This window comes from Dendropsophus ebraccatus, chromosome 13 (genome assembly GCF_027789765.1).
Source record: "Dendropsophus ebraccatus isolate aDenEbr1 chromosome 13, aDenEbr1.pat, whole genome shotgun sequence".
Taxonomy (NCBI): domain Eukaryota; kingdom Metazoa; phylum Chordata; class Amphibia; order Anura; family Hylidae; genus Dendropsophus; species Dendropsophus ebraccatus.
In genome coordinates this window covers 55,433,880-55,457,691 of record NC_091466.1, presented here as the reverse complement: position 1 = coordinate 55,457,691, position 23,812 = coordinate 55,433,880, and the positions used below count along the sequence as shown (strand labels likewise).

Below are 23,812 nucleotides of genomic sequence, written 5' to 3'. Positions count from 1 at the left end.
TGTAGTGCCCTTTATAGATGCCTCCTCAGTGTTGTCCTCCTTATAAATTGCCCCCAACCAGTGTCCCTTATAGATGGCTCCCTGTGTTATCCCCCTTATAACTGGCCCGCTTGTGTTATCCATCCCCCCATATAGATAGCCCCCTTATGTTGGCCATCCCTACCCCCCATATAGCTCCTTATGTTGTCTAGTCCCCCGTATAGCCCCCTTAGGTTGTCCTTGCCCCATATAGCCCCTTATGTTTTCCTTCCCCTGTATATAGCCCCTTATGTTGTCCTTCCCCTGTATATAGCCCCCCTTATGTTGTCCTTTCCTGTATACAGCCCCCCTTATATTGTCCTTTCCTGTATATAGCCCCTTATGTTTTCCTTCCCCTGTATATAGCCCCCTTATGTTGTCCTTCCCCTGTATATACCCCCCTTATGTTGTCCTTCCCCTGTATATACCCCCCTTATGTTGTCCTTCCCCTGTATACAGCCCCCCTTATGTTGTCCTCCCCCTGTATATAGCCCCCCTTCTGTTGTCCTCCCCCTGTATACAGACCCCCTTCTGTTGTCCTCCCCCTGTATATAGCCCCCCTTATGTTGTCCTCCCCCTGTATACAGCCCCCCCCCTAATGTTGTCCTCCCCCTGTATATAGCCCCCTTATGTTGTCCTTCCCTGTATACAGCCCCCTTATGTTGTCCTCCCCCTGTATATAGCCCCCCTTATGTTGTCCTCCCCCTGTATACAGCCCCCCTTATGTTGTCCTCCCCCTGTATACAGCCCCCCTTATGTTTTCCTTCTCTGTATATACCCCCTTATGTTGTCCTCCCCTGTATACAGCCCCCCTTATGTTGTCCTCTCCCTGTATATAGCCCCCCTATGTTGTCCTCCCCCTGTATACAGCCCCCCTTATGTTGTCCTCCCCTGTATACAGCCCCCCTTATGTTGTCCTCCACCCTGTATACAGCCCCCCTTATGTTGTCCTCCCCTTGTATACAGCCCCCCTTATGTTGTCCTCCACCCTGTATACAGCCCCCCTTATGTTGTCCTCCCCTGTATACAGCCCCCCTTATGTTGTCCTCCCCTGTATACAGCCCCTTATGTTGTCCTCCACCCTGTATACAGCCCCCCTTATGTTGTTCTCCCCCTGTATACAGCCCCCTTATGTTATCCTCCCTTGTATATAGCCCCTTATGTTGTCCTCCCCCCTGTATATAGCCCCTTATGTTGTCCCCCCTGTATACAGCCCCCCTAATGTTGTCCTCCACCCTGTATACAGCCCCCCTTATGTTGTCCTCCCCCTGTATATAGCCCCCCTTATGTTGTCCTCCCCCTGTATATACCCCCCCCCTATGTTGTCCTCCCCCTGTATACAGCCCCCCCCCCTTATCTTACCCCCTCTGATAAAAAAAACAAAACAAAACACAAGACTACTCACCTAACCACACGATCCCCCGTCGGTCGCCGGCCTCCTCTTCTCTCTTCTCCTGACAGGTGAGCAGCTCCGTTGCGAAGTGCCGCCAGCGCCATCACTGACCTCAGTGTGCGCCGCGGTGGCTGGGACTTCCGGTATTCGCTCCATGAACCGGAAGTCCTAGCCGCCGCGGCGCACACTGAGGTCAGTGATGTCGCTGGCGGCACTTCGCAACGGAGCTTGCGACACTCTTGTGATCGCAAGCAAATCTCTGCTTGCGGTCACAAGAGTGATTGACAGGGCGGGAAGCCGTAGGCTTTGTCAATCAGAACACTTCCTTACATTTAACTGGAAGCGATTGTTGCGATCGCTTCCAGTTAAAAAGGGAGGCGCGGCCCCCGGCCCCCCTAGGAGCGGGGGGGGGCCCACTCCAGCTCGGGGCCCACCGGGGGTTTCCCCGGCCCCCCGGTGGCCCAGTCCGAGCCTGCTCAGGGTACACTTACAGATTTAGGGTACGTGCACACTGCGGAATGGAGAAGGATAACCCTTTGTGCATTCCGCACCCGCCGGCGGACTGATGCAGGCGTGTGTCTCCTCCCGTGTCATAGACTCCATGTTATGCACGGGCGGATTCCATCGTCCGTCCAAAGAATGAATAAGTTGGACGGAGAGCGGAATCTGCCCGTGCATAGAATGGAGTGTGACACGAGAGGGGATGCGCGCCCGCATCAGTCCACTGGTGGGTGCCAGCTGCGGAATGCACAAAGGGTTATCCTTCGCCATCCCGCAGTGTGCACGTACCCTTAGAGTGTATGAAGGAAGGGACACCCAAATCCAGTTCCCAGATGCCCCCACAATGCCCCCCCCATCCTCGGAGTTAGTGGGGAGATCATTCGGGAACTGATCTTCCCACTGCTGGGTAAAGGTCACCACCTGTACGGGGATAACTTTTATACCAGCACCCCCTCTTCCGATCCCTCGCTGCCCGAGCTACTGGAGCTTGTGGCACGATCCGAAAATATCAGAAGCAGTAATACCAGCCCTAATATTTAGCAGTCATGGAGCAGACTCAGCGCTTCTGGATATGAGGGACCCCGTATCGCACCAGGGCAACATTTTCCAGGTGACGTCCCACACACAGGAGACCCCAGAAGAAGTGCAGAGTGTGGTGTAACAGGGGGATCAGGAAGGACACCATTTTCCAGTGTGATACCTGTCCTGATCCCCCCGGCCTCTGCATACTGGATCGCTTCAAGGCGCACCACACGTCACTGGGGTTCTACATTATCTAAATTCCTTCCCTTATTCCTTTTTCAGGGGTCACGTTGATCCAGGGATTATTCTGATCGCCATTATGGAGTCGGGAACAAATTTTTTCCCACTGATGAGGCTACTGTCGTCTGCCTTACGAGGGTTTTTTGCCTTCCTCTGGATCAACACAGGATGAATTTGATGGACACCTGTCATTTTCAACCTTATAAACTAATAATTGGCCTAATACCCCCAAATAAATTAGAATTGTCCCTTTTCCCCAGCTAAATAGGTATGGCCGCCATTCCCATTAGAGGATGCCATGATGCAATTATAAACCCTCTGTGCGGCCAGGACAGTAGAAACCCCCCACAAGTGACCCCATTCTGGAAACTACACCCCATGAGGAATCTAAGAAGGGGGCAGCGGGTATATGGCTCCTTGGTGACGGCCACATTTGAGACGTGAAAATGAAAAAAATGGTATTTTTTATTTTCACGGCACATGTTCTACACATGTGCCCGTCACCAGTGGGGTCCATATGCTCACTGTACCCCTCGTTAGATTCCTTATGGGGTGTAATTTCCAGAATGGGGTCACTAGTGGGGGGTTTCTACTGTCCTGGCAGCACAGGAGCTTTGTAATTGCGACATGGCCTCCATCCTCTATTCCAGACTCTAAATGGTGCTCTGTCCCTTTGGCGGCTTGCCCTGTGCCCATATGGCACATTATGCCCACATGTGGGGTATTTTCGTACTCAGGGGAAATTACCCTACACGTTTTGCGTTTATTTTCTTTTTTAACCCCTTGTGGAAATGGAAAAAAATCAAGGCTAGACCAACATTTAGTGTAATTTTTTAACAATTTTTACTCTAAATCATTGATCTTGTCATGATTTTTTCATTTTCACAAGGGGCTAAAAGATTAAAAAAAAAAAACACAAAATGTGTAGAGCAATTTCCCCTGAGTACGGAAATACCCCACATGTGGACATAAAGCGCCATGCGGGTGCAGGGTAAGCCTCCAAAAGGTAGGAGCGCCATTTGGCTTTTTGAGGCTGGATTTGGCTGGAATGAATTTCGAGGGGCCATGTTGCATTTAAAAGGCCCCTGTGTTGCCAAGACAGTTGAAACCCCCCACAAGTGACCCCATTATGGAAACTACACCCCTCAGGGAATGTAACAAGGGGTGTAGTGAGCATATGGACCCCACTGGTGACGGGCACAAATGTGGAACAATGTGGCGTGAAAATGAAATATTACATTTTTTACACTATAATTTTGGTTTAGCCTTGAATTTATCATTTTCACAAGGGGTTAAAAGAGAAAAAAACAAACACAAAATGTGTAGAGCAATTTCCCCCGATTCCGTGGGTGCAGGGCAAGCCTCCAAAGGGAAAGAGCGCCATTTGGATTTTGGAGGTTGGATTTGGTATGTATTTGTATGTGCAGTGTGTGTATGTGTGCATATGGATATGTATGTATGTCTGTGTGTATGCAGTGTATGTTTGCATATAAATTTGTATGTATTTGTGTATGTTTGCATATAAATTTGTATGTATTTATGTATACCCAATATGTGGCTATGTTGGTGTGCATATGGATGTCTGTCTATATGCAGTGTGTGTGCACATATAACTGTGCGTATGTATGTATTTGTATGTCCGTATGAATATGTATGTATATCTGTGTGTATGTAGTGTGTCTGTGTCCATATAGATGTGTATATGCAGTGTGTGTTTGTGTGTCAGTGTGCATATGTATGTGTGTGTATGTGTATATGTTTCTTCTCTATTACAAAAAGGAGCACATCAGCCAGATGCAGATCCGAGCATATGAGGACTGCTATTTCTGGTGATACATATTGACATGTATGTGTATATGCAGTGTGTCTCAGTGTGCATATGATGGTGTGATTCTTGTATATGCATTATGCAGTAAGGGTATAGTATATATGTAGGGAAACAGTAGGTAGAAGAAAAGTGCACTATGCATGGATTGTTTTTTCCCAACCACAGCATAGAAACACAGTAAAATGAATGAATTGAGCAGACTGACCCCCCCTCTCCTTTTCCCAGATGAGCAGGGCATGCATTTGCAACCTTTTGAGCAAACCAGCAAGTGGACCTGTATAGTTATAAATGCCAGGGCTGAATCTCAGTCTCAGTCCGACCCTAAGCACATCTAACTTCTGTTTGTAGTTAGATGTGCAGTGCAGCTCTCTGCCGGAGCGCCCCTGGCCGTCCTTCTCCTGCAGCGCTCAGCTCCTCTCCTGCCCTGCGCGGCGCCAGAGCATGACGTCACCTGGACCACACGTCAAGCCAATCAGTAAGGGGACGTGCGGTCTGGGTGACGTCATGCCATGCCAACCCTCAGGTAAGAGAACTCTCGGCGGGGGTGATGGTTGTGTGGGGGGAAGGCTGGGGGTGATAGTTGTGTGTGTGTGGGGGGGCTGGGGGCGAATGTTGTGGGGGGGGGGCTGGGGGTGATAATTGTGTGTGGGCGGGGGGGCTGGGGTGATAATTGTGTGTGTGTGGGGGATAATTGTGTGTGTTTGGGGGGGGGGGCTGGGGATGTTGGTTGGGGGGGCTGGGGATGATGGTTGGGGGGGCTGGGGATGATGGTTGGGGGGGCTGGGGGGATAATTGTGTGTGTGGGGGGGGGGGCTGGGGATGATGGTTGGGGGGGGGCTGGGGGGATAATTGTGTGTGTGGGGGGCTGAGAGTTGTGTGTGTGTGGGGGGGCTGGGGGTAAGAAGCTGGGGGGGGCTGGGGTGATAGTTGTGAGGGGGGAGGGCTGGGGTGATAGTTGTGTGGGGGAGGGCTGGTTTGATAGTTGTGTGGGAGAGGGCTGGAGTGATAGTTGTGTGGGGGAGGGCTGGTTTGATAGTTGTGTGGGAGAGGGCTGGAGTGATAGTTGTGTGGGAGGGCTGGGGTGATAGCTGTGTGTGGAGGGGCTGGGGGAGATAATTGTGTGGGGGAGGGCTGGGGTGATAGTTGTGTGGGGGAGGGCTGGGGTGATAGTTGTGTGGGGGAGGGCTGGAGGGATAGTTGTGTGGGGGAGGGCTGGGGTAATAGTTGTGGGGGAGGGCTGGGGTGATAGTTGTGTGTGGGGGGCTGGGGGTTAGAAGCTGTGGGGGAGGGCTGGAGTGATAGTTGTGTGTGGAGGGGCTGGGGGTGATAGTTGTGTGGGAGAGGGCTGGAGTGATAGTTGTGTGGGAGGGCTGGGGTGATAGCTGTGTGTGGAGGGGCTGGGGGAGATAATTGTGTGGGGGAGGGCTGGAGTGATAGTTGTGTGTGGAGGGGCTGGGGGTGATAGTTGTGTGGGGGAGGGCTGGAGGGATAGTTGTGTGGGGGAGGGCTGGGGTAATAGTTGTGGGGGAGGGCTGGGGTGATAGTTGTGTGTGGGGGGCTGGGGGTTAGAAGCTGTGGGGGAGGGCTGGAGTGATAGTTGTGTGTGGAGGGGCTGGGGGTGATAGTTGTGTGGGGGAGACCTGGGGTGATAGTTGTGTGGGGGAGGGCTGAGGGTCGTAGCTGTGTGGGGGAGGGGCTGGGGGTGATAGTTGTGTGGGGGAGGGCTGGAGTGATAGTTGTGTGTGGAGGGGCTGAGGGTCGTAGTTGTGTGGGGGAGGGCTGGAGTGATAGTTGTGTGGGGGAGGGCTGAGGGTGATAGTTGTGTGAGGGAGGGCTGGGGTGATAGTTGTGTGGGGGAGGGCTGGGGTGATAGTTGTGTGGGGGAGGGCTAGAGTGATAGTTGTGTGGGGGAGGGCTGGGTTGATAGTTGTGGGGGAGGGCTGGGGTGATAGTTGTGGGGGAGGGCTGGGGTGATAGTTGTGTGGGGGAGGGCTAGAGTGATAGTTGTGTGGGGGAGGGCTGAGGGTGATAGTTGTGTGGGGGAGGGCAGAGGGTGATAGTTGTGTGGGGGAGGGCTGGGGTGATAGTTGTGTGTGGGGGGGCTGGGGGTTAGAAGCTGTGGGGGAGGGCTGGGGGTGGTAGCTGTGTGTGGGAGGGCTGGAGTGATAGTTGTGTGTGGGAGGGCTGGAGTGATAGTTGTGTGGGGGAGGGCTGGGGTGATAGTTGTGTGGGGGGAGGGGCTGGGGGTGATAGTTGTGTGGGGGGAGGGGCTGGGGGTGATAGTTGTGTGGGGGAGGGCTGGGGTGATAGTTGTGTGGGGGAGGGCTGGGGTGACAGTTGTGGGGGAGGGTTGGGGTGATAGTTGTGTGTGGGGGGGCTGGGGGTTAGAAGCTGTGGGGGAGGGCTGGGGGTGGTAGTTGTGTGGGGGAGGGCTGGAGTGATAGTTGTGTGTGGGGGGCTGGGGGTGGTAGTTGTGTGTGGAGGGGCTGGTAGTTGTTTGGGGGGCTGGGGGTGGTAGTTGTGGGGGAAGCTGGGGTAGTAGTCGTGTGAGTGACTGTGGGGGGAGATGTGTGTATCGCTGGGGGGGGGGGGTCGGGTGATGGGTGTTGTCTGGAGGCATGGGAGGCTGAAGGAGCTTTATGTTAACTTAAAGGGGGGGGGGGGCGCCGAAAAAAAGGGTTTGCACAGGGAGCCATTTACCCTAAGGCCGTCCCTTAGTACGGTATGGTAGATTACTTTATTCTTATGGTGCCACAGATAACATTATACTCACCTGAAATCGAACCATCAACTGTATGTGTGAATGGACACTGAAACAGATAGGGCATTTTCCCTTATCTGTCATGGCGCCCGATAAGATGGAAATCTGGTGCTAGAAGTGATGTATGGCTGTATATGGCTGTAGCGCCAATCCCAGACGTTGACTACACGCAGAGGTGGTTTGCAGGAATGAGTTCCAGCTGATGTATATACTCTATTATACTTTGCACTGCAGTTATATGATTTGTACACCGTGATGATTGTATATGTATTAACCCCATCCCGCAGAATGACGTTCCGGTATCATGTGCTGTAATGTATTATAGAGGTACCTGAAAAAATGAAAGTACACACACACACACAAATACACACACACACAAATACACAAATAAATAAATACATAAATAAATACACGAATAAATAAATTAAATGAATAAATATATAATTACTTATACACATTCCCCATCCTCCTTTATAAATGATCCCCTATAAATGAGATACATATATTTGGTATTACCGTGTCCGTAATGACCCTGTCTATTAACCTGTTACATTAATTATCCCGCCCGATTAACGCCATAAAAAAATTAATAAAAAACAAATTAAAATGACAATTTTTTGTTAATCCCACCCCATAAAATATATAGATAAAAGCAAAACATCACATGTTCTCAAAAGGTGCACCACTAAAAACGTCAGCTTATGCCGCAAAAAAAAGCCGTCACATAGCTCCATTGGCGGAAAAATAAAAATATTGCTGTTTTTACAATATGCAAGACACAAACAGTTTTTATAGCATAAATGTCATAAACTATAACAAAAGCCATATAACATGGATATCGCTGTAATCGTACCTCCCTGACGAATAACGATAACATGTCATATGTAACGTATAGTAAACGGCGTACAAAAAAATGGTGAAAAACCGCTGCTAAATTGTGTTTTTTATTGCCACCTCATGCCACCTCATAAAAAATCTAATAAAAAAATGAGATCACGGTATGGCGTGAAATTCTACAAACTCTGTGAGAGTACCTCAGGGTACACTTACAGATCTAGGGTACGTGCACACTGCGGAATGGAGAAGGATAACCCTCTGTGCATTCCACAGCTGGCACCCGCCGGCGTACTGATGCGGGTGCGCACGTCTCCGTCCGTGTCATAGACTCCATGTTATGCATGGGCGGATTCCGTCCTCCGTCCAAAGAATGAACACGTTCATTCTTTGGACAGAGGGCAGAATCCGCCCGTGCATAGAATGGAGTGTGACACGAGCGGAGACGCGCGCCTCCATCAATCCGCCGGCAGGTGCCAGCTGCGGAATGCACAAAGGGTTATCCTTCTCCATTCCGCAATGTGCACGTACCCTTAGAGTGTATGAAGGAAGGGACACGCGAATCCAGCCCCCAGATGCCCCCCCCATTCTCCGAGTTAGTGGGAAGATCGTTTGGGAACTGATCTTCTCACTGCTGGATAAAGGTTACCACCTGTACGGGGATAACTTTTATACCAGCACCCCCTCTTCCGCTCCCTCACTGCCCGAGCTACTGTAGCTTTTGGTGCAATCCAAAAACATCAGAAGCAGTAATAAAGCCCTAATATTTAGCAGCCATGGGCAACATTTTCCAGGTGACGTCCCCCACACTGGAAAACGGGAGACCCCAGAAGAAGCGCAGAGTGTGGCGTAACAGGGGCTCAGGAAGGACGCCATTTTCCAGTGTGACACCTGTCCTGATCCCCCCGGCCTCTGCATACAGGATCACTTCAAGGCGTACCACATGTCATTGGAGTTCTACATTTTCTAAATTCTTTCCCTTATTCCTATTTCAGGGGTCATGTTGATCCAGGGATTAATTCGATATCCATTATGGAGTCAGGAAGGAGGGTTTATTGCCTTCCTCTGGATCAACATAGGTTAATTTTGATGGACACCTGTCATTTTCAGCCTTATAAACTAATAATTGGCCTAATACCCCCAAATAAATTAAAAATTGTCCCTTTTCCCCAATTAAATAGGCATGGTCGCCATTCCCATTAGAGGCTTGCCATGATGAAATTACAAATTCCTTGTGCTGCCAGGAGAGTAGAAACCCCCCACAAGTGACCCCATTCTGAAAACTACACCCCATAAGGAATCTAACAAGGGGTGCAGCCGGGATATGGCCCCCTTGTGACGGACACATTTGTGCCTTGAAAAGGAAAAAAAAATGTATTTTTCTCTTTCACAGCACATGTTCTACAAATGTGCCCGTCACTAGTGGGGTCCATATGCTCACTGCATCCCTTGTTAGATTCCTTGAGGGGTGTAGTTTCCAGAATGGGGTCACTTGTGGGGGGTTCCCAGTGTCCTGGCAGTACAGGAGCTTTGTAATTCCAGCCTCTAAATGGCGCTCTGTCCCTTTGGTGGCTTGCCCTGTGCTTATATGGCACAATATATTCACATGTGGACATTACCCATGGGTAATTACCCTACACGTTTTGCATTTGTATTCTCTTTTAACCCCTTGTGGTAATGAAAAAAAATCAAAGCTAGACCAACATTTAGTGTAAAAATGTTTACATTTTTACACTAAATCATTGATTTAGTCTTGATTTTTTCATTTTTCACAAGGTGTTAAAAGATAAAATAAAAAACACAATGTGTAGAGCAATTTCCCCCGAGTACGGAAATACCCCACATGTGGACATATGGCGCCATGCGGCTGCAAGACGAGCCTCCAAAGGTAAGGAGCCCCATTTGGCTTTTGGAGGCTGGATTTGGCTGGAATGGATTTTCAAGGGCATTTCATTCATTCATGTTGTATTTAAAAGGCCCCTGTCTTGCCAAGACAGTTGAAACTCTCCACAAGTGACCCCATTATGGAAACTACATCCCTCAGGGAATGTAACAAGGGGTGTAGTGAGCATATGGACTCAACTGGTAACGGGCACAAATGTGGAAATGTTGGTCTAGCCTTGAATTTGTCATTTTCACAAGGGGTTAAAATAAAAAAAACACACAAAATGTGTAGATCAATTTCCCCATAGTCTGTAAATACCCCACATGTGGACATAAAGTGCCATGTTGGCGCAGGGCAACCCTCCGAAGGGAAGGAGCGCCATTTGGAGTTTGGAGGCTGGATTTGGCCAGAATGGATGATGAACGCCATGTCGCATTTACAAAGCCCTCGTGCTGCCAAGACAATAGAAACCCCCCACAAGTGATCCCAATATGGAAACTACACCCCTCAAGGAATCTAACAAGGGGTGCAGTGAGGATATTGACCCCTTGATGAGGGGCATATTTGTGCAGTGAAAGTGAAAAAATTTCACTTTCACGTCAAATTGTTCCACATTTGTGCTAGTGGGGTCCATATGCTCACTGCACCCCTTGTTAGATTTCTTAAAGGCTGTAGTTTCCAGAATGGGGTCACTTGTGGGGGGTGTCCAGTGTTTTGGCAGCATGAGGGCGTTGTAAATGCGACATGGCCCTTGAAATCCTTGAAATGACCAAATCATTTGTATCTGAGGCTTGTGATTGCGTCAAATAGCGCAATAGGGCCACATGTGGGGTATTTCTATAAATTGCAGAAAGGGGGCAAAAAATATTGTGGCGCATTTCTCTGGTAATAGGTTTATAATTATGAAAGATATTGGATTATAATAAAATTTCTGCGTAGCAAATTAAAATTTTAAATTTTCTTACACACTTAGCTTTTATTTTTGTGACCTAAAGGGTTAAAACACTTTCTGGATGTGTTTTTGCACAGTTTGGGGGGTGCAGTTTCTGAAATGGGGTGCTTTGTGGGGCTTCATAACATAGTCCCCTTACATACACTTCAAACGTGAACTGGTTCCTGGAAAAATACGATTTTGAAAAATTTGGAAAAATGCTGCTAAACTTTGAAGCTTTCTATTGTCTTAAAAAATTAAAGGCAAGTTTAATAAATGCCGCCAACATAAAGTAGACTTATTGCTTATGCTATTTATATAATTTATGTGGCATAACCATTGTCCTTAGTAGCACAAAATTTCAAAGTTAGATAAATGACATTGTGTCTGACCACTGTATGGCGGTATTATTGGTCTTATATGTGCTTGTATGTGAGTAGTGATAGTTGGCTCCATCCTAGGTGTTCTGTGACATTGTGTATTTTCTGTCATATGGCAGGGATTATATTGAATAAGGGCTGCTGGGATATCACTGCCGCGCCTGCTATTTAGTCCCAGTCCAGCTCCTAGGTCTGGATGAGTCCCGTACACTAGGTTCCATACCTACTCTAACTTAGGGGTTATCCAGGATTAGAATAAACACTGCTACTTTCTTGCAAAAACAGCACCAGCCCTGTCCTCCGGTTGTGTGTGGTACTACAATTCACTACTGCTAAACCTGAGCCAAACTGAGGACAGGAGAGGTGCTGTTTCTGGAAGAAAGCGGACATGTTTTTCTAAGCCTGGATAAGACTTTAGTCGCCTTCTGACATGAGTCGCTCACCTTCAAGCGCTGCACTTGTCTGGTTATTCTGATATCTATCTATTGCGTTTTTATGAGAGAGAAAAGAAGTAGATTTAGAGCCCTTTGTACTGGGTGCCTTACTTAGTCTGGCCTCTCCCCATTGACCTTTCTAGCACGGGAGACCCCACCAGGAGCATTAACTCCAGCCAGCTTAGCTCAATGGATCACTAAGGCACGCAAGCTCCCTCACCACGTCAAGGTGAAGGCACAAAGAGGGAGCCCTCCCACCCTCCCACAAGCTCTACAAAGTCTTACGTAGCTTGTGCTTAACCAGAATCTAGTGGTTTTAGTTAATTTTAAGTCTAGTTGGTTTACTTAGTTTAAATCTGGTCTAGTTAAAGATTTAAGTCCGATGCTTAAGTTAAGTTAAAATTTAGATTGGAGCAGAGATGAGTTGAGGTGATGCTCTACATGTAGATATCTTCATCATCATTATCAGCATCTTCTTTGTCAGTAATGACAGGATGATATTGATTTGACCACTCCGGGCACACAAAGCTGAACTTATTAAACATTTGCTGATCTTCAGGTTTGATGACATTTGGTGGTTCAGCAAATTTCATAGGTTCTTCAGCATTGAGGTCAACAGAGGATGTCATCATGATTGGTGGTGGAACAATTCTCCCGGCTTCCACGTCCTCCCAATTGATATCCGAGAAGAATGGATGGCTCTTGATGTCCTCTTTGACTCCCAGCCGCTCGAACTGGTCTTTACACAGCAGGCTTTTTAAGATGTTAACTGCGTCGTCAGTAAGGGACTTTGGGTAGTCTGGAGTATGACAGAGGACAGAGATTTCTGTTTCGGTCTGGTCTCTTCCATAAAATGGACGCTTGAAGGTCAAGAGATTGTAGAGGATGACGCCAATGGCGAAATAGTCGACTCCTCTCCCATGTAGCTGGCGTTTTATCATCTCTGGGGCTGCATATCCTGGTGTACCTCCGCACACAGTTCTGGTCAGGCTATACGCATTTGTCACAGCAAAGCCGAAATCTGTTATTTTTATGTGTCCTTCTCTGGTGAGAAGTATATTTTCTGTCTTCAGCTCCCGATGGATAATATTTCTTCTGTGCAGGAACTCTGTGCCACATACCACTTCGGCTGTGATGAACTTTACTGTGTCGGTATCAAGAGGTGAGTGCTTTTTGACAAATTCAAACAGGTCCCCTCCGGTGGCCAGTTCCATCACATAACAGGCAAAGTTCGGCGTGTGAAAGGCGGCCAAGCCATGGATCAAGTATGGGCTTTCGTGAGTTAGTTGCAGGATATGGCGTTCTTTAAAGCTGACTTGCCTCTTCTCTGTCACTTTAATGGCAACACATTCAGTGCGGATGATGTCTTTTGCCAAGATGACTTTACCGAAGGTTCCTTCTCCCAGTGAATGGTAGAAGGTGAAGCAGTCCAATGTTAGGGGGACTGTAACAGGTGAGGTCTCTTTAGATTTGTCAGGGTCTTCTTTGGATGACGGATTCCTGATGTTACTGGGTCCTGGCATTTCACAGGAACGTTCTTCATTCAGTTTAGATGTTCCTCTCCATTTTGAATTAATGATCCATTCCCAACATTTTTGCAGTTGGGCTAAGAACGGGATCTTGGCACTTTTCTTGGCTTCGTGGTCCTTCTTTGGTCCGTCGTGGTCCTTCTTCGGTCCGTTGTGGTCCTTCTTCGGTCCTTCCTCTTCGGTCTCCTGTTGATGCTTCTCTTCATATCGTGCCATATAGTGCTGGGCATACAGGAACTCCACGCTATGAATCCGGTCACAAAATTTCTCATATTCTTCTTCCATGGCTATTTGGCCCACATAGTGCAAGGCACATATGTCATCCATGTTGTTGGTTTGGTCACACCATCGTTGGTAGTCCTCTAATGTGGCTTCTTGTTCAGCGTAGTATAGGGCCCTCAGGTCATCCAGGTTGTGGTACTGGTCACACAGTAGTTGGTGCTCCTGCAGTATGGCTTCCTGTATACGGCTATCTGTTACAAAGGAAAAGGATAGATGTGTGAATTAATAGAAAGAGGTCATATAGGGCATACAGGAGGCTTATTATTACAGAGTGGACACAGAGAGGTAATAATACTACAGAGGGGGCAAAGAGGGGTCCTAATTCCACTGAGAGGACGCAGCATGTCATAATACTACATAGGGGGCACAGAGGAGATTGTATAGTACAGAGGGGGCTCCGAAGCATCCTATTATTACAGTGGGGGCAGAGACAGCTTTACTACTACACAGAAGGTATAGTGGGTCCAAATATCAAAGAGGGGCCCTAGTTCTAAAGAGGGGACACAGAGGCATTGTTATAATATAGATACATCCTAATACCACAGAGGGGGCAAAACAGGTCCCAGTGCTATAAAGGGGGCACAGAGGGATTATTATACCTCCCAGAGATATATATTAGTGGTATAGGGTTACAGAAAGTTCTTATGTTACAGAGAAGGCACAATGGCTCCTCATATTACAGGGGGGCACATAGGGTGTCCTAATACTGTAGATGGAGCACAGGGAGTCCTAATACTACACAAGGCTCACAGAGGGTCCACACACTACACAGGTGGTTCAGAGGTTCCTACGTCTACAAGTGGGTGATGGGGTTAGTGGTGCTACAGAGAGGGAAAGCGGGAAACATTGCAAATGGGTGTGAAATTCAGTCCCTAGTTTCTGGCCATATGCCATGTACTGCCGCTTTAATGCCCTTTTGTCACCGAGAAAACCACAATGAATGTACACTGCAATACATTACTTTTACTATACATATATTATTATAGTATTGCAGTATATTGTACTAGCTGAGTCTGTTGGGAATGGAAAGTGGAATCTGATTGGTTGCTAGGGGCAACTGAGACAGTATCACTTTCCACCATGTTTGATAAATGTCCCCCAATGTTCTTTATCCTGTATGGTGAACGTGGGGCACAAAAACATCCACACATCCCACAATATAAGTGAAAAAGGATGATAAACTCCCATGGACAGCAGCTTCAGTTTATATTCCTGGGATATAAAAGATGGCCGCCTGCCTCACGCATCCCTAGGAAGACGAGTAAAACTGATCAACAAGGCCCCAAATACTAAAATTACCTAATGGGGTGGGGACAACAAAGGTGAGTTGTTCACAGGACACCATGCAGCTTACAGCCACTACTGGAGGGGGTAACTACTGTGTGGGGGCGCTATTCCCATGAATCAGCCCCACTGTGTGTGTTCTATGGAGTCCTAAGGATGCATGTACAATTCCAGTTGTTGGTCCTACCTGTGGCGTCCATCAGAGGGATGATGATGCTGTGGCTGGAAGATTTCCTCTTCTTACATGTCATCCGGGCCCAGGCACTTTGCAGGCAGGCTAAGACACGGTTCTTTCTTGGCTTCTTGGTTGTAGTTGGCTGCTCCTGACCGTCATCATCATCATCTCCTCTGTCCTTGTCTCTCCTCTCGTTCGCTCCATAATTCTTCTCCTTCTCTTCTGTGTCTCCTTCTAGATGATTCCTCTTGTTTTTTGCCTTCATTTTAAGTTGTGGTCAAATCTATATCGATGATCCAATCCAAGTGCTGATATCAGTAAGTGAGAGCGATCCCTCCCATGTATCTCTGCTGAGCGGCAGTTATCAACTGATGGAATGTTACCTGTGCAGCTAAGTGTACAATGTCTGTGTGATGTCATAGCCTCTCCTTTGTGATGTTATCAGCTTTCCTTTGTGATGTCATAGCCTTTCCTTTGTGATGTCATCAGCTTTCCTTTGTGATGTCATAGCCTTTCCTTTGTGATGTCATCAGCTTTCCTTTGTGATGTTAAAGATCAACAGAGTTCCATAGTCTTGTGAGTGAGGAAAGAAATGCACCAACATATATGTGGATAATGTGTATAGATACTATATATATATATATATATATATATATATATATAGAGAGAGAGAGAGAGAGAGAGAGAGAGAGAGAGAGAGAGAGAGAGAGAGATAGATAGAGATATTCTACTATTGGAAAAGAAAAAAAATTAATTTGTTCTACATAAAAATATATATAAATGTCTGAAGCAGAAATAGGCCAATAGAATTTGGTTACCCGCTGTTCCCATGTATTTTGTGAAGTTATTAAAAATATTAAAGTCAGGCATTTTTGTTAGAAATTTTATATTAAAGGGGTTATCCAGCGCTACAAAAAAATGGCCACTTTCCTCCTACTGTTGTCTCCAGTTTAGGCGGGGTTTTGAAACTCAGTTCCATTGACGTAAATGGAGCTTAATTGCAAACCGCACCTGAACTGGAGACAACAGTAGGGGAAAAAGTGGTCATGTTTTTGTTGCGCTGGATAACCCCTTTAAGATATATAAAGATTTTTCTTTCTGCCAATTTATCACATCTTACTGAGACTGTTCTTCTTACTGACCCCCTCTTCATATATACACAATGATGGGGGGCTGTGCTGTGTATTTCTGTAAATCTTTTACTTACAAACAAATTATTACAACAATAATAATAGCGACAATAATATAAATACCGTATAGCTGTAGGGTGTATAGACAGTATATACAAGTCCACCCAGGTATTAGCTGCTCCAGCCTCATTCTCCCCATACACATCAGTGTAATAACAGCCACATGTGCAAACCACAACCACACTAATAACCCTCCTAACCTCATCTGTGCCCAAACCCAACACCACACACTAATATATACTAGTGTAGTGTAGGAGAAGACCGGAGGGTAAGTTAACCCCCTCGCAGAACGGAGCACAGTGTGGTCCCCAGGGAGTTCATTTAGCTCCCTGTGGACCAGACTGTCACCCCCAGGACCACAGTCTGGCCCACAGAGGATTAAGTTAACCCCCTGGGGACCAGAAAGTTGTATTTTCCTCCCTGAAAAGCACCCCTAAAAATTGACATATGCATAGGCTATGCCACAGAACTGCAAAATCTCCAGAACAAAACTCCCTTTCTCAAACGTTGGACAAAATTGACTATACGTTATTCTGACCCTCTTCCTCCCCCATGGTAATACAGATGACTTGTTCTAAATAGTTTTCTCCCTCTTATAAGATTTACTTGGACTGTAATAGTCGTTCTTCCTTCTTGTACAAATTGTTAGTAAAATATCACTGAGAGAGGAAGTAATGGCTACTTCCCTGTGTGAGTTCTCTGATGATTCACAACAGCTGATTTCTGATTAAAATATCTGTCACATTCTAAACATAAAATGGCTTCTCCCCTGTGTGAATTCTCTGATGTCTAACAGCGTCTGACTGCTGAAAACAATTCCTACATACTGAACATGACAATGGCTTCTCTTTACATTTTCTACATTCTGGGCATAAAAAACGACTTCTATCCTAAGTGAGTTATTTAATGTTGAACAAGATGTATTTTCTGAGCAAAACATATACCGCATTCTGAACATGAAAATGTTTTCTCCTCTGTGGAAAGTCTTTGATGTTGAATGAGATCTGACTGCTCAGTATAACTTTCTGAGCGTGAAAAAGTTTCTGAATGTCGAATAAGATATGATTTTCAACTAATACCACATTCTGCACATGAAAGTGGTCTCTTCTCTATTTGCGCTTTTTGATACCTAAAAAGTTTTGACTTCCAAATAAAACCTTTGCCACATTTTGAACATTTTGAACACCTTCCCCCAGTTCTGAGCTGCTGCTGCCGTTTCTGCTGAAGACACGAAAAACGTCTGAGCTGTTCACACGTCTCTGCTCTGATCTCCCTCCTCCCCCTCCCTTCTTGGAAGGCTTATGTAAAGAATGGTCATGGCGGGCTGTCACTGCTCTAATGCAGGTAGGATTCATCTGAGGTCAAAGTTGCTGGTGACCTCACTGTGTTTAACCCTCCCAGCAAAGTACAGCTGTGTGGATAGTGGGAATTTGGTGTAGCGTCTGTCTGATGGCTATAACAAAGCAACTTAAGGATCTTTGATGCAGCCCATCTGCTTGATTTCTCATGCCGTGTAAAGACCCAGCAAAGGGGTCGCCAATTTCTTTGACCGGCGCTTGTTTTTAGCCCCCACGGCCAAGAAATCTTTGCATCTAAAATGACCCGGTGGTGTGGTAGCTGAGTGGGTCTAGGATCACTTGGGCACTAGTCACAGTAGCCAAGAGTGTTGTTGAACCCACCACGGACAGTTGGCACGGTAGCACCACAGTAAGCAGGAGGAAACCCAAGTGTACAGGTGTGTGTGTGTAGGTGTAGTTGCAGGTGCGCAAGGAGGAAACCAAAGTCTAGTGTAGATGTAGATGTTCCGTAGCTTTGTCCCACTGGGGTCAGTTTCTATACTGTAGCTTCAGGTAACTGCCCTGCATGTGTCCACCCTGTTTGGCTTCTCTACCCTGGTGGACGCTTAGTTCTGCATAGTTGCGGTTGCTTACATCAGGAGAAAATCCTAAATTGCTATCCTGTGTCCCTGATAGGGAACCTGGCCCTGGCTGAAAGGGAACCAATCAGCCGAATCGGGCTGATATGGTTCCCTGGAGCAAAGTATAAAGCTCCTGCAGCAGCCGCAGCACATACCAGCTGCTGCTGCAGCAGGAGCTTTATACAGGGGAAAAATGACTTTTATTCCCCTGGCTCGTGACAGACACGGGCGGGGAAGTAGTCATCTGGTTGGCTCCCCGCCCCTTTCTAGTCACCGCACTCTGCCTTCCAGCGCGCTCCGCGGGAATTATTGACAGGCATAGTGGTCCGTTACTGGCCTCCCTGTCTAGCAATCATCCCTCCGAGCAGGCTGACAGGCAGAGCGATGTGACTAGACACGGGCGTGGAGCCACCCAGATGACTACTTCACCGGTGTCTGTCACAAGCCAGGGGAATAAAAGCTGCAGACGCGGCTGGTAAGCTTTATACATTGCTCCAGGGAACCATATCAGCCCAATTGGGCTGATTGGTTCCCTTTAACTTCAGCAGAAACTAGTTGGTTTGCTTGCTCTCACACTGAGAAGTAGACCAGAACTGATCACTTCTGTCAATGGCGGATTATAATGTGGGCGGTTTGGGCGGCCGCCCGGGGGGCCCATGCCACGCCGCCCACATTATAATGCCGCTGCGTCCCGGCCCCCCCTCGCCACTGCAGGCTCTTGTGACCGCAAGCATTGTTTTGCTTGCGGTCACAAGAGTCCTGCTCTTACTGTCCCCCGGCTGTTGCGCAGCTGCCGGAGGTGTCCCGTCCTATCCCCCGGCAGCGCGCGCATCACAGAGCTCCCCGTGCGCCTTTGGCTGTGACTTCCGGCGCACGGGGAGCTCTCTGATGCGCGCGCTGCCGGGGCATAGGAAGGGACACCTCCGCCAGCTGCGCAACAGCCGGGGGACAGACGGAGCCTGCAGGACAGGAGAGGATGGATCGACGGGGGAACGGGTTGTAAGGTTTTTTTGAGGTTTTTTTGTTTTTTTTTTAAATCTGCCTGCACGGAGGGGGGACCATCTAAAAGAGGGGTACCATCTATAAGAGTGGGGGGAAAGAGGTGGACCATCTGTAAGAGGGGGGGAGAGAGGGGGACCATCTATAAGGGGGGGAAAGAGGGGGACCATCTATAAGAGGGGGGGAAAGAGGGGGACCATCTATAAGGGGGGGAAAGAGGGGGACCATCTATAAGAGGGGGGGAAGAGGGGGACCATCTATAAGAGGGGGGGAAAGAGGGGGACCATCTATAAGAGGGGGGGGAAAGAGGGGGACCATCTATAAGAGGGGGGGGAAAGAGGGGGACCATCTATAAGAGGGGGGAAAGAGGGGGACCATCTATAAGGGGGGGAAAATAGGGGGACCATCTATAAGGGGGGGAAAGAGGGGGACCATCTATAAGAGGGGGGGAAGAGGGGGGCCATCTATAAGAGGGGGGGAAGAGGGGGGCCATCTATAAGGGGGGAAAGAGGGGGACCAACTATAAGAGGGGGGCCATCTATAAGAGGGGGGAAAAGAGGGGGGTCCATCTATAAGAGGGGGGAAAAGAGGGGGACCACCTATAAGAGGGGGAAAAGAGGGGGGCCATCTATAAGAGGGGGACCATCAATAAGGGTATAAGGGGGGGAAGAGGGGGACCATCTATAAGGGGGGGAAGAGGGGTACCATCTATAAGGGGGGGAAGAGGGGGACCATCTATAAAGGGGGGAAGAGGGGGACCATCTATAAGGGAGGAAGAGGGGTACCATCTATAAGGGGGGGGGAAAGAGGGGTACCACCTATAAGGGGGGAAGAGGGGGACCATCTCCTATAGGATTAGCACCCTCCTCTCCTGACATCCTCTGTGCTGCTGTGACCTCCCCTATAAGATCCGCGCCCTCCTCTCCTGACATCCTCTGTGCTGCTGGGACGCTGCGACCTCCCCTATAAGATCAGCCCCCTCCTCTCCTGACATCCTCTGTGCTGCTGTGACCCTCCCCTATTAGATCAGCGCCCTCCTCTCCTGACATCCTCTGTGCTGCTCGGACCTCTCCTATAGATCAGCACCCTCCTCTCCTGACATCCTCTGTGCTGCTCGGACCTCTCCTGTAGATCAGCACCCTCCTCTCCTGACATCCTCTGTGCTGCTCGGACCTCTCCTATAGATCAGCACCCTCCTCTCCTGACATCCTCTGTGCTGCTCGGACCTCTCCTGTAGATCAGCACCCTCCTCTCCTGACATCCTCTGTGCTGCTGGGACCTCTCCTATAGGATTAGCACCCTCCTCTCCTGACATCCTCTGTGCTGCTGTGACATTGCGACCTCCCCTATAAGATCAGCACCCTCCTCTCCTGAAATCAGGTAGCAGTATGTTTATTGGGGGCAGTGGAGGTGGGGTGGACAATGCTTACTAGGAGCAGCAAGGGACCAAACATTATGTTTATTGGGGCCAGCAGGGAGGGGAGGCAGGCAGTGTTTATTGGTTTATTGGGGACAGCGTGGGGGGGGCAGTAGCGGAGTATAATGTGGGCGGATTGACCGGGGGGCCCAGGTTGGGTGGACAGCCCCGGGGTCCAGGGTACATTTAATCCGCCACTGACTTCTGTGTGTGTGTGTGTGTAGAAAGAGAGGACAGGATAGGATAGAACAAGAGGGAAAGCACCCACACCTGTAAGTGGCTACACAGCAACACGTTGGTACAAAACTGTTAACCCTGTATTTACCTCAGCTATGCAAAAGGTTAGATAAAGACAGTAGTGACACCTAGTGGGGAAAACACAATAATATACTATCTCCCACTTGTGTGAACCTGAGGGAGTTACTTGCTCCGGTGCAATAGACCAGAACCCTGTGCTGAGACACTACACTACAGAACATCCCCATAGTACAGGCTGTAGCTGTTACACATAACCGTTGTTATAAATAACCTCTCCATGCTCCCTGTCTTCTCCTGCCCTCTGCTTTCACTCCCAGAGCTCGGGCAGTGATTGGCTGATCAGCTTGTCAGCCCATACAGGCCGCTCTCAAGCTGCAGCCGTGGCGCCAGAGGTGAAAGAAGAGGGCAAAAGAGGGAGCATGGATAGGTAATGTACAACAGTTTAGGCCAAGGGCTGCACAAACATCTCTATTGATGTCCGTGCAGCCCTGGCTAAATGATCATCTATCAGATTGGTGCTCATTTTTATTATTGATAAATGTAATGTAATAGGTCATGATGTAAAACAACAGTCAGCTGACATGTACGATGTCAGCTGTTTGCTGGTTTACAATAGGAACCAAAATCCTGATGCCGATAGCAATGGTCTGCTGGCCGTTACCCCATGTAATAGGAGCGGCGGCAGCAGACTGACGCTAACTTCTACAGGCTCCCAAGATGATCTAAATATCTTCTGGGCAGCCTCTTCCCATGTGTATATAGTACACAGTGTTCAGGTGTGTATATAAAGTATACAGTGTACAGGTGTGTATATAGTACACAGTGTTCAGGTGTGTATATAAAGTATACAGTGTACAGGTGTTTATATATTGTATACAGTGTACAGGTATGTATATAGTACACATTGTTCAGGTGTGTATTTCTCATCAGCGGCTGCAGCGATTCAGTAAAGAGGCAGAGCCTGGCACACGTTGTAGCTCAGTGTATCGGGCTCTGGTGGAGAAATAAGACGTTGGGGTGAGTATAAATAGGGCCCCCTTCTCCCACCAGTACTGCACCCATCCCAGCAAGGATGGGTACATTGCGACATCAATGTGGCCCCCATGGGGTTAAGTGAGGATGGCATGCATCCTCACTTAACTCCCTGGGGGGCACATAGTTCAGTCTGACACACAAAGGGTTAGGTGTGCCATGCATCCTCACTTAACCCCTTGGCAGACTGTAAGCAGCATCTGCCAAGATGCTGCCTAGTGCAAGGTGCAAAACACCTGTCACAATGATAGGTGTCCTGCTCTTGGCCTTTTTTGTGTTTTTCCCTTTTGTTTTTCAGATATCGGCATCCAGAGTATTGTGTCGGATTTGGCGGACTACGTTGACGACCAGCGTTTATTCTTTATATCAGAGTTGGGGTTTCTAGTGTGGGGGGGGGGGGTTCCTGGGTATTGTGGGTCCTCCCCATGTGGTTTCTGTTTTTAAGTGTTATTAATGTGTATGTACTCTACTCTGTGCTTTCTTTATTTGTAATAAATTGATTATCTTGCTATACATGGAAAGTGCAGCCTTCTTTTTGGGTACACAACATTTTTTCTTTAGGTAATGTGTATTTTAATGTACCCTTTATGTTCTTTGCACCCACTCTATTTGATTATCATATTGGTGGATTAATTCATGGTGCCCACTCATACTTGGTTTACACACAGTGCTCTATGCTGCCACCTCTGTCCATGTCAGGAACTGTCCAGAGCAGTAACATATCCCCATAGAAAACCTCTACTGTTATGGACAGTTCCTGACATGGACCGAGGTGGCAGCAGAGAGCACTAGGTCAGACTGGAAAGAATACACCACTTCCTGCAGGACATACAGCAGCTGATAAGTATGGGAAAACTTGAGATTTTTAAATAGAAGTAAATTACAAATCTATATAACTTTCAGAAACCAGTTGAAAGAAAGATTTTCACTGGATTACCCCTTTAACTATGTATTGGGGGCCGTTACATGGGTTGGGGCTTGCCGGGACATAGAGAGGAGCTGGGGGATGCCTAGAGCTTTAAAGGGGTAGTGCGGCGCTAAACAATTATTCACAAAATAACACACATTACAAAGTTATACAACTTTGTAATGTATGTTATGTATGTGAATGGCCCCCTTCCCCCACCCACGCTAAACCTGGAAGTGTGGTGTATTATACTCACCGCATCTTGTGTCGACCCCAGTCCGCCATCTTGGGACAATGTCGTCATCTTCGGGAGGCCGGCTGAACCGCTCCATCCGTCCCTCATGCCGGCCCCCCTCTGCCACATCATCAGCTGCTTAGCCGCGATTGGCTGAGCATAACTTTGCTCAGCCAATCGCGGCTGAGCACAGTTATGATGTGGCAGTGGGGGGAACGGCATGAGGGACGGATGGAGCGGTTCAGCCGGCCTCCCGAAGATGACGACATTGTCCCAAGATGGCGGACGGGGGTCGACACGGCCGCACTACCCCTTTAACTGCGTGCAAAGGGGCCCCCTATGACCCATGGGCCCCCAGGCACCTACCCTGCCCAATGGAAAGACGGCCCTGGTGCTAGGACCACCACCGAACACTATAGACAGAAGACTCTGCACTTTACTCCCTGGCTTGGTGCTCAGTATAACATGTTGGAGTCCTGATCCATAGATTTACAATGGAGTCAGATCAAGTTGTGAGCCAGGGAGTGAAGCGCACAATCCTACGCTTCTCCCAGCTATAGCTAACAATAGAGAAGGGTGAAGCTTGAAGTGGTATTTCCAACTCAGCTGGTATAGTTATACTTGTAGGGCTCGTCAATTTAGATATATACTGTATAATATATGTATATATAAAAACTACAACTCCCGGCATGCCTTGTCGACTAAACTCTGTCAGGGCAGGCAGAAAGTTGTAGCTTTGCATGCTGGGAGTTGTAGTCTTGCAGCACCTGAGGGGAAGCTAAATACAGAGACTACTCAGCAGACTGCAGGTTTCGTACAGACTGAGTATAATACAAGCCTATGCAATCCTATGGCTGTG

The 23,812-nt window shown here is 48.2% G+C and overlaps 1 protein-coding gene across 2 annotated transcripts in view; it reads left to right on the top strand.

Annotated features, from left to right (window-relative positions):
* The window catches only part of VPS39 (VPS39 subunit of HOPS complex), a 121,479-nt gene that overhangs the window by 66,508 nt on the left and 31,159 nt on the right, over positions 1 to 23,812 (top strand). The window contains exon 1 of one of the 2 annotated variants that reach the window (XM_069949232.1): positions 17,511 to 17,531. The exons of the other annotated variant lie outside the window; for it this stretch is intronic. Coding sequence (XP_069805333.1) covers positions 17,526 to 17,531 — 6 coding nt within the window. The 5' untranslated portion in view covers positions 17,511 to 17,525. Of the gene's footprint in view, positions 1 to 17,510; positions 17,532 to 23,812 lie in introns of those variants that run through there. 2 annotated transcript variants of the gene reach the window in all.